At 41.6% G+C, this 12,621-nt stretch overlaps 2 protein-coding genes across 2 annotated transcripts; one reads left to right on the top strand and one right to left on the bottom strand.

Annotated features, from left to right (window-relative positions):
- The first annotated feature begins 82 nt into the window (after positions 1–82).
- rabepk (Rab9 effector protein with kelch motifs) lies at positions 83–4,393 on the top strand. Its single transcript, XM_080419670.1, has 8 exons — positions 83–225; positions 1,712–1,766; positions 1,846–2,000; positions 2,204–2,359; positions 2,613–2,777; positions 3,430–3,579; positions 3,755–3,904; positions 4,085–4,393. Exons 2-8 carry the CDS (start codon positions 1,714–1,716, stop codon positions 4,306–4,308), a joined length of 1,053 nt encoding a protein of 350 aa, XP_080275796.1. The 5' UTR covers positions 83–225; positions 1,712–1,713; the 3' UTR covers positions 4,309–4,393.
- Positions 4,394–5,525: 1,132 nt separating this feature from the next.
- On the bottom strand, positions 5,526–11,246 carry hspa5 (heat shock protein 5). Its single transcript, XM_080420111.1, has 9 exons — positions 11,112–11,246; positions 8,965–9,115; positions 8,058–8,289; positions 7,826–7,963; positions 7,619–7,731; positions 7,140–7,530; positions 6,808–7,045; positions 6,526–6,693; positions 5,526–6,385 (listed from the first exon to the last, which is right to left on the bottom strand). Exons 2-9 carry the CDS (start codon positions 9,078–9,080, stop codon positions 5,817–5,819), a joined length of 1,965 nt encoding a protein of 654 aa, XP_080276237.1. The 5' UTR covers positions 9,081–9,115; positions 11,112–11,246; the 3' UTR covers positions 5,526–5,816.
- Positions 11,247–12,621: the final 1,375 nt, after the last annotated feature.

Below are 12,621 nucleotides of genomic sequence, written 5' to 3'. Positions count from 1 at the left end.
ACTGTAGCAACAACGCAGAAGACGTACCTTTTAAGCGTACCGTAGTTAGTTTCCTAGTAGCAAGTAGTTAGCTTCTGACCATAGGTAGCAATTAGCAGCAAAGTTATATTCATAATCTGTACGGATTTTATACATTTTTAAATGTAAGATAGATACAGACAATACAGATCAAAACGTGCTTGCGTTAAAATACGTGGATAGTAAACTACTCTCTAAACGACCGAGGTAATCTGAGTTTGATGCTATTGTAACATGCTAGCAGTACAGTTTTTTTTAAAGAACAATTAGGTCATGGGTGGGATGGCCGACTTGGAAGGGTTGCAAAATGTAGTTCAAACGTAGTTTAATATGCACAACTCTAAACACAACTTGATCAAATAACTTACGTATCTTATAGCCTAGTATAAGCTTACCATGTTTTTTTTGTCCACCACAAATTTTGGATGTAATTCTATTTGGTAGAATTTTACCTTTGCCAAAATGTCCCTGCCAAAGGCTTCAAGCCAAAGTTGTTGTATTTGTGAACAAGTCAAGAAAGTTTACTTTGTGGAGCTCCTTCAGCCCTAGACTGTCTGTGATCTTCATTTCATGAAATGTATGTAAGATCACAGACATTCTAGGGCTAGAGCTCCCTGTGCCATAAGGAGGCAAACAGTTAAGTGCCACTGTACAACAGGCTTACATTCAAAGGTCACAATCAAGTAGCAAATCATGCCAAAGCCAAATCAATATTGGACCCTGACAATATACTGTATATAAGAAAATACTATGTATCCTTGAATAATTGTGTCTTTAAGAAGTAGGATTGCAACAAGATAATTTTCTGAGCAATTATTCTATTGATTACTTCTTCAATCAATACAATTATTGCAAAGCACATTTTTAAAAGATATTCAAAAAATAATAATATAGCAACGTATTGATTAACCACTCACGTGTTATTTTATACTTAATCACACAACGGTGTCGTGCAGAAATAGTGAAAATAGCTGATCTACAAGCTCACAACGCATCGGCTATTATCGCAATTTTTGACATTTCTTTTAACGTTTTGCCTATAATGGCATGCCCAAAATAAGGAGTGCTGGGTAACAAGCAACCAGGTCTGCACGGTTGAGGTTATTAGAGCAAATGGAAGACATTTCTTCCATTAGTGAAAATAGAGTGAAATGTTAAGTACTTCTTGAATAGCTAATTTGATTTGGAGTGACTGTCTGCTATTCTGGTTTAAGTAGGAAGGTCACTCAATTGGACGGAGGGAATTGGGGAGGTTGGGTTGCCTGGTAAACCCCCCTCCCTCCCGAAATCTCATTTGCATTTGATTTCACTCCTGAAATAAATTACAAATGAGATTTCCGGAGGGAGGGTTTACCAAGCTAGAGGTTGGGTCCACAGCTTATTGTAGATTCTAAAGACAGTACATACTGGCGAACGGAAGTTAAAATAAGGGGCTGGCACAGGCCCTGATGATGATCTCCTATCTCATCTTCAATAGGTGTTGTAAACCTGGAGTCAATGTGATTCCCTTAGACGTTTGCTATACAGTAATTACACTGAGTTGTAAATATCAGCATTATAATGAATGTATGTAGTTTTTATTAATGCATGTTGTTTCCAAATTGTGATATTTGACAAGGAATTAAATGATAGATGGTATACCTGTCGTTTCATATCGTATGTCATTGATATTGTCTACTTTTCTCTTCAACAGACATGGAATTTCTCCCAGTGCTTGACCCTGAGGTCAAGCCGAAAGAAGGAATATGGTAATGAAGTTACACCCTTGTCTTGATATTAGCTAGTATGCATCTTTCTTGTTTGTTGAACTCTTGGTGATGTCCGCAGGTATGCTATAATACCCAGGGGAAGTGGCCCAGGTGTTAGTGTCGGCCACAACTGCACATACGTTCCCTCTGATGATGGAGGCAAAGGGAAGATCCTTATTGTTGGAGGAGCCAATCCCAATGCCAGCTTTTCTGAATCCCATGTCATAAATCTAGGTAGAGGGATGTTTACTGACTTTTGGGGATGATATGTACTTATTCCTCTGAAATGGATGACTTGTAGTGTTAACAGAGCATCAATGTCTTATTACTGTATGCACTTTCTTTTGGCCTAGGTGTCCTCTTATTGCTCAGCATAATCTGAATAATCTAGCTCTTCTAATATGTATTTTTTTTTTGTATCCCTTTGGCCCTATCAGATTGTCATGAGTGGGACATCCCAGGGTGGGAAGGTTTGGAGTCCAGGTATGAACACTGTAGTTTTGTGCCTGAGAGCTGCCCACACAGTCTGTGGGTGTTTGCCGGGGCACAACCGAGTGGAAATCGCAACTGCATCCAGAACTTACAACTAACTGGTACATACAAAGCCTAATTGAAGTTGTTGTTATTTTCGTTACAGAATTATTGTATACCATGTGAAAATATGCAAAATCTTGATTAGGGGCCTGTGTGGAACACTTAATCCTCTAATGCAGTCCTCTTATGTTCTTTCATTTGTAAACTGTCTGTAGTTAATATTGTAACTATTTTAGCTGACTGCAATATCATTGTCTTGCACAATCAAAAGCACATAACATTCGATGAGCAGTCTTGTTTGTGCTAATCCAGACAGTGGGTCACGGTGGAAGACTGTGGAGGTGAAAGGGAAAGCTCCATGTCCCAGGACATATCACACCAACTCAGCCTGCATAGGGAACAGCCTATATGTGTTTTCTGGTGGTGAAGCAAGTGCTACACCCATCTCTGATCCAAAACTACATGTCTTTGATACAGGTTAGTGATGGCCCTACAAAAGCAAGGTATCACTACTGATAATTTCCAACAAACAAAACTATGATGACTGTAGACACAATTAACCACTTATATATATTATACAGCCCTAAATCTGTCCATTGACAAATAGTAGAAAACATTCTTTTGCACACCTACTGAAATGGACAGGTGCGTCGGAGTAATGAACTTGAGAAGAGCAAAATAGGGTCCCGCACACTGTCTTCACTTACAACAAAAATGGTTTAATGCAGATACGTTTTGGTCGCTTAAACCTTCATTTCACCATTGACAAATACTGAAATTAGCCGATCTGCAAGCGTGTCGTGATGTGTTGTGAGCTTTTAAATGGGCTATTGTTGTGTATTTCTTAAAGAGATAATTGTGTTTTCGTGTATAATGACATGCCTATGAATTGAATACCAAGGCCCTCATTGGAAACAAGTCCGCAAGGACTTTTATGAACGGACCTGTTAGACAAAGTATTTTAAATGTAACTGTGCTGTTTTACATTTTTTTGCCTAATAAAATATTCAATCAATCAATCAATCTAGATTCACAGTGATTAATTGAAAAGGTTCTACCTAAGCAATGTATTTCCTCGTATGTGGATTTATTGTTTATTTGTTTTGTTTTTTTTGTCATTATTATTCAGCTTCATCCTCCTGGTCTCAACCAGAAACACAAGGGAAGCATCCATCTGCCAGGCATGGCCACATCATAGTGGCAGTGGGCTCAATAATCTACATCCATGGAGGCATGGCAGGAGACAAATTCCATAGTGACATGTACTCGCTGGACACAAGTAAGCTCTAGCTATTCTATACCATAAACAGAGGATCAGTTGCTCCTCTGTAGTTCTCTCAATGGATCATCACATGGAATTTACTGTGTGCGTGTGCGTGCGCGTGCGTGCGTGAAATAGTATGTTGTCAAGCCCTAGTTTCTACCGAAGTGCCCTAACTGTGGGTCTATTTAAGGTAACATGAAGTGGGAGAAGGTGCAGACCAAAGGAGACATCCCTCAAGGAGTCGCAGCTCACTCTGCAGTGGCACTGGGCAAGAACATACATGTCTTTGGGGGAATGACTTCAGAAGGAGCCAGCAACTCTATGTACAGATTTCACACTGGTATGACCACGTTTTGTGTAGCCCTTGTTATTCATCATTTTATGTTGATTTGATAAGATTGATTGAACTCAAAATGTAAATTTTGTTAAAATCCATAAAAAGTGGACTTTCTTTTCAACTTTGACCATGCACAGAGCATTCACATTATAACCTTTCCTCAAATCTATTCTCTACTTGCAGACAAAAAGCGATGGGTGCTGATGAATTTCAAAGGGGATATTCCACCCAACCGCCTTGATCATTCTATGTGTTTATTACCGTGGACGGTGAGGGCCGATGGAAATGGCGATCTGGCCCAAGGCTCAACAGCCCCAATGGAGACATTACAGCTGGCCTTTGTATTTGGAGGGATGGACACACAGGGAGTCATTCATAGTGACTGTGTTGCAACTGTGTTAACATGATGTATGCTTAAATGTCTGAATCATTCAACTCAATCAATACATACCATTTCTACTTGCGTTATTAAAGTATTTCACTTTAACTACTTGTGGCTAGTGTAATGATTCTAATTGTTAACATGTACCGTATGCATTCTCATAGTAATCATTGCTATGGAGTTTGTTCTGTAACAGGGGGCTCCCTGGCTCTCCAGCTCTTTGGTAAACAATACATATTCAGGTGGGTCACCAATTTCATCCAATCAGGAGGTTCATTGTACCATGTGTCAGCTACAATTTTATAGTATTAAAATGATGTATTTAAGCACTTCAATTTCACTTGTTTATCCTGTATGAGATCTCTCTTGATTGGATGAACTTGGTATCCTTTCCAACCTTATTGTTTAAAGAGTGCGAGATTGGGAGACCCATGTAACTGAGCAACTACACTACAGCAATGATTACTATAAGAACGAGCGATTAACAACTTTTTTTAAAACTTTAATAAATTCTACATTTAAGGTAGAGTAAGTGATCTTTGTTAAAAGTGTTAAATGGCTCTATATTCTGATAGCGATTGCTATAGTGTGTTTGTTGAGTAACAGGGATCTCCCCGTCTCTCCAGCTCTTTAGTTAACAGAAAATGCATTCAGGTTGGAGAAGTCGCACAGGATAAACAAGTGAAATTGGAAGTTATGACAGAGAAATGAGCAGACTCAATTAAAACTGCAACACTCAAATTGAAGCTGATAATGTTTACTCTTCTGATTGGCTGAAATTGGCAAACCACCTGAAAATGTATTTTCTGTTTATTAAAAGAGATGGGGAGACCCCGTTACCAAACAAACAATAGCAATGATTACTATCACAATATTAGAGCTTTAACCTTTTTAACAAAAAAACATTGTTTAACCAATTCTACTCCTGAACGAGAAACAAATACATAAATTAAATTACCAGTAGCTCACTTCTCTACCAATTTAAATCATGGCGCTCTGCCTTTTCTGTGAACATTTGACATTCGTTACCATGTATCTAGAGGTAGAATGGTCAATAACCCAATAATACCCAAGGTATGAACTGATGGAAAACAAAGACAACATTTTATATCAAACATTTATTTCAACATCTTCATTGTAGAAAGGCTCCTCTACAATGACCAGAGTCAATAAATAACTTCTTAACATTGTCAGTGAACATGTCAAGCCCATGAACCCACGAACCCCCCACCCCCCCCTACTAATTCCCTCCCCACTACGGAACCCCTTTCAGGACTGCCTGAGAACAGCAGTAGCGAGCCACAAATCTGGGCCGACAAATATCTCCACCCTAGAGCGAAGAGCACATCCCTCACACATCGAAAGTTATTTCAATTATCTTTACAGAAGTTTTCAGCGTGGTCGCTTTTTGCCACTCCTTCCCCACCTTTCTTCTCACCATTTGAGTCCAATGAGTCCATTATGTACATCTAGGTGCCACTACCAGAGAGGCAAGAGGTGACAGAACAAAGTACTTTGTTACGTTATACCTGCCTACAACTCATCCTTCTCATCCTGCTCGCCCTCTCCGCCCTCTGGTGGGGGGCCACCAGCTCCACCATAGAGCTTGCTAACAATAGGCTGTACTACTTCTTCGAGCTCCTTCTTCATGGCCTTGAATTCTTCCAGATCTGCCTCTTGGTGAGACTCCATCCACTCGATTTTCTGCTCCACAGCTTTCTCGATGAGCTCCTTATCCTCGTCAGACAACTTGCCACCGAGCTTCTCCTTGTCACCGATCTGGTTCTTCAGAGAGTACGCATAACTCTCCAACTCGTTGCGGGCGTCGATGCGCTCCTTCAGCTTCTTGTCGTCGTCGGCAAAGCGCTCAGCATCGTCCACCATGCGCTTGATGTCGTCGGGTGTCAGACGGTTCTGGTCATTGGTAATGGTGATTTTGTTCTTGTTGCCTGTGCCCTTGTCCTCTGCAGTCACACGCAGGATACCATTGACATCAATCTCAAAGGTAACCTCAATCTGGGGGACGCCACGGGGAGCAGGAGGGATGCCGGTCAGATCAAAGGTTCCCAGCAGATGGTTGTCTTTGGTCAGGGGACGCTCTCCTATAAAAGGGGACAAGTAGAAATTTGCAATCAGATCCAAAGTTCAGCAATATTGATAAGATACAGAACAGGGTAACACTTGATTATTCATTATTGCAGTTCAGGCAAGTTGCCAATAAGAGTCCCAAGTCTTTTCTTACCTTCATAGACCTTGATGGTGACAGTGGGCTGATTGTCAGAGGCGGTAGAGAAGATCTGGGACTTCTTTGTGGGCACAACAGTGTTCCTGGGGATCAGCTTGGTCATTACTCCTCCAACAGTCTCAATACCCAGGGTCAGGGGACATACATCAAGAAGAACCAAGTCACCTGGAATAGGTCAACGCATTAGGTTAGGGCCATGTAAAGTAATAAAAAAAGAACAAGATTCACTGCAGTAACGGATGTATTATGAAGTGGATCAGCTGGCAATGGTGGACCTACCAGTGTCCTCCTCTCCAGAGAGCACTCCAGCCTGCACAGCAGCTCCATAAGCCACAGCCTCATCAGGGTTGATGCCTCTGGACGGCTCTTTGCCATTGAAGAACTCCTTCACCAGCTGCTGGATTTTAGGGATACGGGTGGAGCCTCCAACCAAGACAATCTCATCGATGTCAGGTTTCTTCAGGTCAGAATCTTCCAACACTTTCTGCACAGGCTTCATGGTGGAACGGAAGAGATCCTGGAAGTAAACAAAGCCTGGTTAATAAAAATGTACCATGAAGCTGTGGGGCATTTGATCAGACTAAATAGCCACCGCATGATCTGAAACTTACCATGTTGAGCTCCTCAAACTTGGCACGAGTCAGGGTCTCGGAGAAGTCCTCGCCCTCAAAGAAGGACTCGATCTCAATGCGGGCCTGGTGCTGGGCAGACAGGCCTCTCTTGGCCTTCTCAACCTCGCGACGCAGTTTCTGCACGGCGCGGTTGTCCTTGCGCACATCCTTGCCAGTCTTCTTCTTGTACAGCTTGATGAAGTGCTCCATGACACGCTGGTCAAAGTCCTCACCTCCCAAGTGAGTGTCGCCGTTGGTGGCTACCACTTCAAACACGCCGTTGTCAATGGTAAGGAGGGAAACGTCGAAGGTGCCGCCACCGAGATCGAACACGAGAATGTTCTTCTCTCCATCCTTCTTGTCTAGACCATAAGCAATGGCAGCAGCGGTTCTGGAAAACACAACAGAAATGTCAGTAAATATTTGAAGTCTGACTTCACTCATGGCAGGTGATTAAGACAATGTATAGAGACACTTACGGCTCATTGATGATTCTCATGACGTTCAATCCAGCAATGACTCCGGCATCCTTGGTGGCCTGGCGCTGGGCATCGTTGAAATAGGCAGGGACAGTAACGACAGCATGTGTGACCTTTGTAAACAAAACAAAAAGAATCGGATTAGAAAACGAGCCGAGTCACAATCCATATTATTCCTGACATCATGTAGATTCTCAATTCCTTTACCTTCTTTCCTAGGTAAGCCTCAGCGGTCTCCTTCATCTTAACCAGCACCATAGCAGAGATCTCCTCAGGCGCAAAGGTCTTAGTTGTTCCACTGTTCACTTCCAACTGAATGTGGGGCTTGCTCTTCTTCTCAATAACCTAGACAAAAAGAACATCCCTTTTGTCATTTTGTTTCAACAAATATTTAGATCCACTTGAGGCCCTACTCGTGTGTCAGGAGCTTTTAACATACCTTGAATGGAAAGTACTTGATGTCATGCTGCACGTGGACATCGCTCCAAGTACGACCAATCAACCTCTTGGCATCAAAGACTGTGTTCTCAGGATTGGAGGTCAGCTGGTTCTTGGCAGCGTCACCAATCAGACGCTCACCTTCGGCGGTGAAGGCCACATAGGATGGGGTGATGCGGTTTCCCTGGTCATTGGCAATGATCTCAACACGACCATTTTTGAACACTCCAACACTAAAAAGGGCAAAGAGAGTCGACAGTTAAAGTTAATGGTTATTGAAACCACTTAAAACCATCAATACTTAGCTAACTTTACCTTTGCCTCTGTACTTTATCTGCTCTTTTTTTCCCCTCTACACAAAATATATTTGACGAAAATACCTGATCTACAAGCTCCCAACGCGTTGCGAAGCGTTTGGAGCTTGTAGATCTGCTATTTTCGGCAAATGTTCCCCCCAGAATAGGCATGCTGATTAACCTCAGCATCTGTGTCATTTTAGATTTGAGCTAAAAAGCAATATTTTATACTTTGGCTATTCAAAAATAGCAAATATACAAGCCCATAGGCACATCACTTTGTGCCCCACTATGAGGTTGTACATCTGCTATTTTTGAAAAATCATGAAAATGTGCAAATAATTGAATATATATTTTAAACGTTTTTAACTCAAATCTTTGCTTCTTGGGGGGTCCCTGGAACAAAATATTTTGAGATGCCCAGTCGGCAGCCAAATACATATAATTTTGGGGGTCCTTGACATGAAAAGGTTTGACAACCACTGATATAGCAGCATTCGTTTTTCAGAAAACTGTTAAGATTTTAGAAGGCATTTGTCGAATCGGCCTCAGGTCTTAATGGGTTAAGGAACATCACCAAAACATCGAAATGTAACAATGAACATCTCTTACCATGAGTAGGTGGTCCCCAAGTCAATTCCGACCACGGTCCCCACGCTCTCCTTTTTATCATCGTCGTCAGCAAGCGCAGTGCCTGCGACCAGCAGCACCATGCACAGAAGCCTCATCTTTCCTTGGCTGTTGTTCAGCTCACTTAAGAAATCTGTGAAAGGAGAACAACCATGTCAAATCAATGGAACACTTAACTACTGAATATTTGAATTGGTAAGGTACATTGTGCAATTAAGACGACCATGTCCTGGAAAAGCAATTTGATCCCAGTCTACCTCATAGTAGTTTGAGGTCTTAAAAGACTTCAAGCTATATTATTGTCCGTCTTTAAATGTCTTGATGAATTGAATAGACAGGAAGGACCACAATGGAAACAAGCCCTTAGGGATTTTTGTGTTATCCTTGTATCACCATTCATTGTGTAATCGTACCACTGTACTATTTGCAAACTGCTAATAAAGTATTCAATCAATCAATACTATGAGGTAGACTGGGATCAAATCACTTGGCAGTTAGCACATCCGGTCTACAGCGGTTCCGGAAACGGTCTGTGTACGTTCAAGAAGGTGCGTGGAAATGCCCGGATACAGTATTATTGGAGTAGGCGGGCTCTAGACTGCTTCTTTTTTTCTAGGATTGCTTTTAGTAAATGAAATGGAAACCAGGCTTTCAGAATCTGACAGGTACGAACGGCGCAAAAGCTGGTGATGACGCGAGGTTAACTTTGAGGTGAGGCACTGTCTGTCTGCGATGCTCTATTCTTACGTGGTGTAGACAGAGATAAACGTTTTACTGATCACAAAACTGTATATTCTAGATTGAACAAAAATGACCGTCCAAATACTCAAAAATCGACGCCTTATTTAAAACATCGTCAGTGGGGTGGTGCCCAGTGTTGCCATATTTTGCGAGAGAAATAAGCAACTACGGTATGAGCACTTTAAACCATCGGCTATTTGAAAATAGCCGATCTACAAGCTCTCAACGCGTCGCATCGCAAAAACTCTTGCAATAAAATATGTTATAGTTGGAAACAGTCCAACAAAAATGTTCCCTGGGCGCAAAACATTTTTCATGAATATATTTGAGACCCACTGGTTTAAATAATAATTACATTATTTGGAAGCAAGTTTAAATAAGCAAGTACACTTTAGAAACAAGCCCAAAAAAAACACAGCCAACCACCAATATTTACAAGTAACTTTACAGAAAAAGAAGCCCAAAGTCGCTTAGAATAAGCCGACATGGCAACACTGGTGGTGCCTCCAACGTTTCCTTCACCGGGTTTCCTAAATTCCTTTCAAACACCCGGCACTTTAGCCTTAGAAGCGTGCAAAGCAAGCTCGCCTTAATGTACGTTCTATTGTCATGGTGTAATTGTAAAACACAAGACATACCGACTAAGAAAAGTGTTAATATAATTTTCCCCACGTCCATTTCCAGCCTTTCAGAAATTAATAACCCTTTTAGCTTTGCTCTGTTAGCATTAGCGTAGCGTGCCGACAAGAGGAAAGCTAAATGTCCTCCAGCTGCTGCTAGGCCACTTCATGCCTAGCCCTGATACATGACTGTCACATCATGGCAGTCATGGATGAACTTAAACTTGGTGTCTGCACTGTCTCCCTTTTTGTCCCGTACATCTACATAAACGTTCAGATTTCAAATATAAAGTGCTTACCCCATGGCCACGGATGTTACAATTATGCACGGGCCCTCAGAAGTACCCGTATCTTCCGTATTGTTAAATACAACTTATTTTAATCCGATCGGTTGCCATTTTCTCATAGCGTTATAATGTATCAGAGTGCAATACACCTCCCAACCGATAGGGTCACGTAGTTGAAAGCATATGGCAAAAATACGGAGAAAATGGCCACCGATCGGATCAAAATGCTTTTTATTGAACAATACGGAAGATACGGGTACTTATGAGGGCCCGTACATAATTGTAACATCCGTGGCTATGGGGTAAGCACTTTATATTTGAAATCTGAACGTTTATGTAGATGTACGGACTAAAGAGGGAGAAAGAGCAAACACCAGGTTGAAGTTCATCCAGTTCATACGTAGGGCTAGGCCACTTCATGCCACTTCATGTCAAAATGTGATATTAATATGAATAAATCATGCGTTATTCCATCACATACCTTTACAGCAGATACTGAATGGATTCTCTTCTCCCTCTCTGTCTCCTTGGGGTTATTCCAACTAAAAGTATAGCAGCTGCTTTATGGGTCGCCCTCTCTTCACTTGTATTCTCTGTACATGAACTGATGTGTTGAATGAATGGTTCTCTCTCCAGTATATAAGCATCCACTTCGTCCCCATCGTGGAGGCACATGATTGGTCCTGTAGCGGCTCGTTGGAAGGCGCTCATTGGCTGCACGGGGCATGCTGGCCGCCGCTGATTTGCACACGTTTGGCAACGTCAACGTCATGAGTCATGTCTTACTGTACCACCGCTGATTGGCTAGCTGTCAAATGGATCATATCTTTTTTGTGCATAGACTTGTCGGAAGGGATCATTTTACATACAATGAGCCTTTCTTGTTAATTTACATTGTGCATTTATTTTTTAGGTTGCCCCGCAGCCTATAGGCAACATCCCAGTAGATCAATATTTGAGTCCATGAAGACTTATTATAATATTCAGCATTCATCCATATGCCTCTTAGGTTTTAAGCTATGTGTTACCATGTAATTAAGTAATGACTCATCACTACCAGTAAGAAACAATGTGTTTCAGTGAGTAAATATGTAATGCATGGAGTTGTAATTACATCAGAAAAACTAGATTGTATGTTAGTTGCATCATTCAGAACATTATTCCCAACTCCTATGGCTTGCCACAATATCAACTCTGACACAGTTATGCAATAACATGAATATCACCCCTTTCCATCCTGTTACTTAGGCCTGCTGTGTGATGATGTGTGTGACACTTTTTTTAATGAACTCAATGGGGGTCATGGAGAAAATAGCTAACATAGCAGCTGCATTGCTCAAATATTATAGCCTATACAATTATTAAATGGGTAATACTGATCTATGCTACATCTTAAGTCTATTTCCCAAATTCTGCAAACTTACAGAGCAGAGTGGGAACATAACATTTGATGAAGTCTTTCAATACATTATTTGTGTAATCTTATGACAGTGGTTCTCAAAGTGGGGCCCAGGGAGCCCCCCACAGCAAAATAAGTAACAGTTTAAACACAAAACGTCTACAAGCAAAATCTACATGCTCACAATGTGTCACAATGTGTTGCAACGCGACACATTGGGAGCTTGTAGATCGGCTATTTTCAAAGGTCATGACAACTCTTTTCTTATGGAGGTCCCTGACACAAATCTTTTCAAATGAGGGTCTGCGGCCAAATAGGCCAACATATGAATTCGGGGGTCCTTGACATGAAAATGTTTGAGACCAATTCAATTAATCTATATGTCCTGCAATCACTCCAAGGTCATTTAGTCAAAGGTGAGGTATCCCATATGGCATCTGCTGATAAGAAACAAAAAAGCCAGCCTTTCCCAGGGCCAGTCCTCGTCAGCAGTTTAGGTTACTCTAATTATTTCATACAGAGGGATGGTCTTCCTGTTAGGCCTTGGGCCTGTCGCACCTCCAACGGTGCCCTTGGTGGACTCTGCATGGCA

The sequence above is a fragment of the Gymnoscopelus braueri genome, assembly GCF_963280865.1.
Source record: "Gymnoscopelus braueri genome assembly, chromosome: 22".
Classification (NCBI taxonomy): Eukaryota; Metazoa; Chordata; class Actinopteri; order Myctophiformes; family Myctophidae; genus Gymnoscopelus; species Gymnoscopelus braueri.
This window is presented reverse-complemented; position numbering and strand designations above follow the sequence as displayed.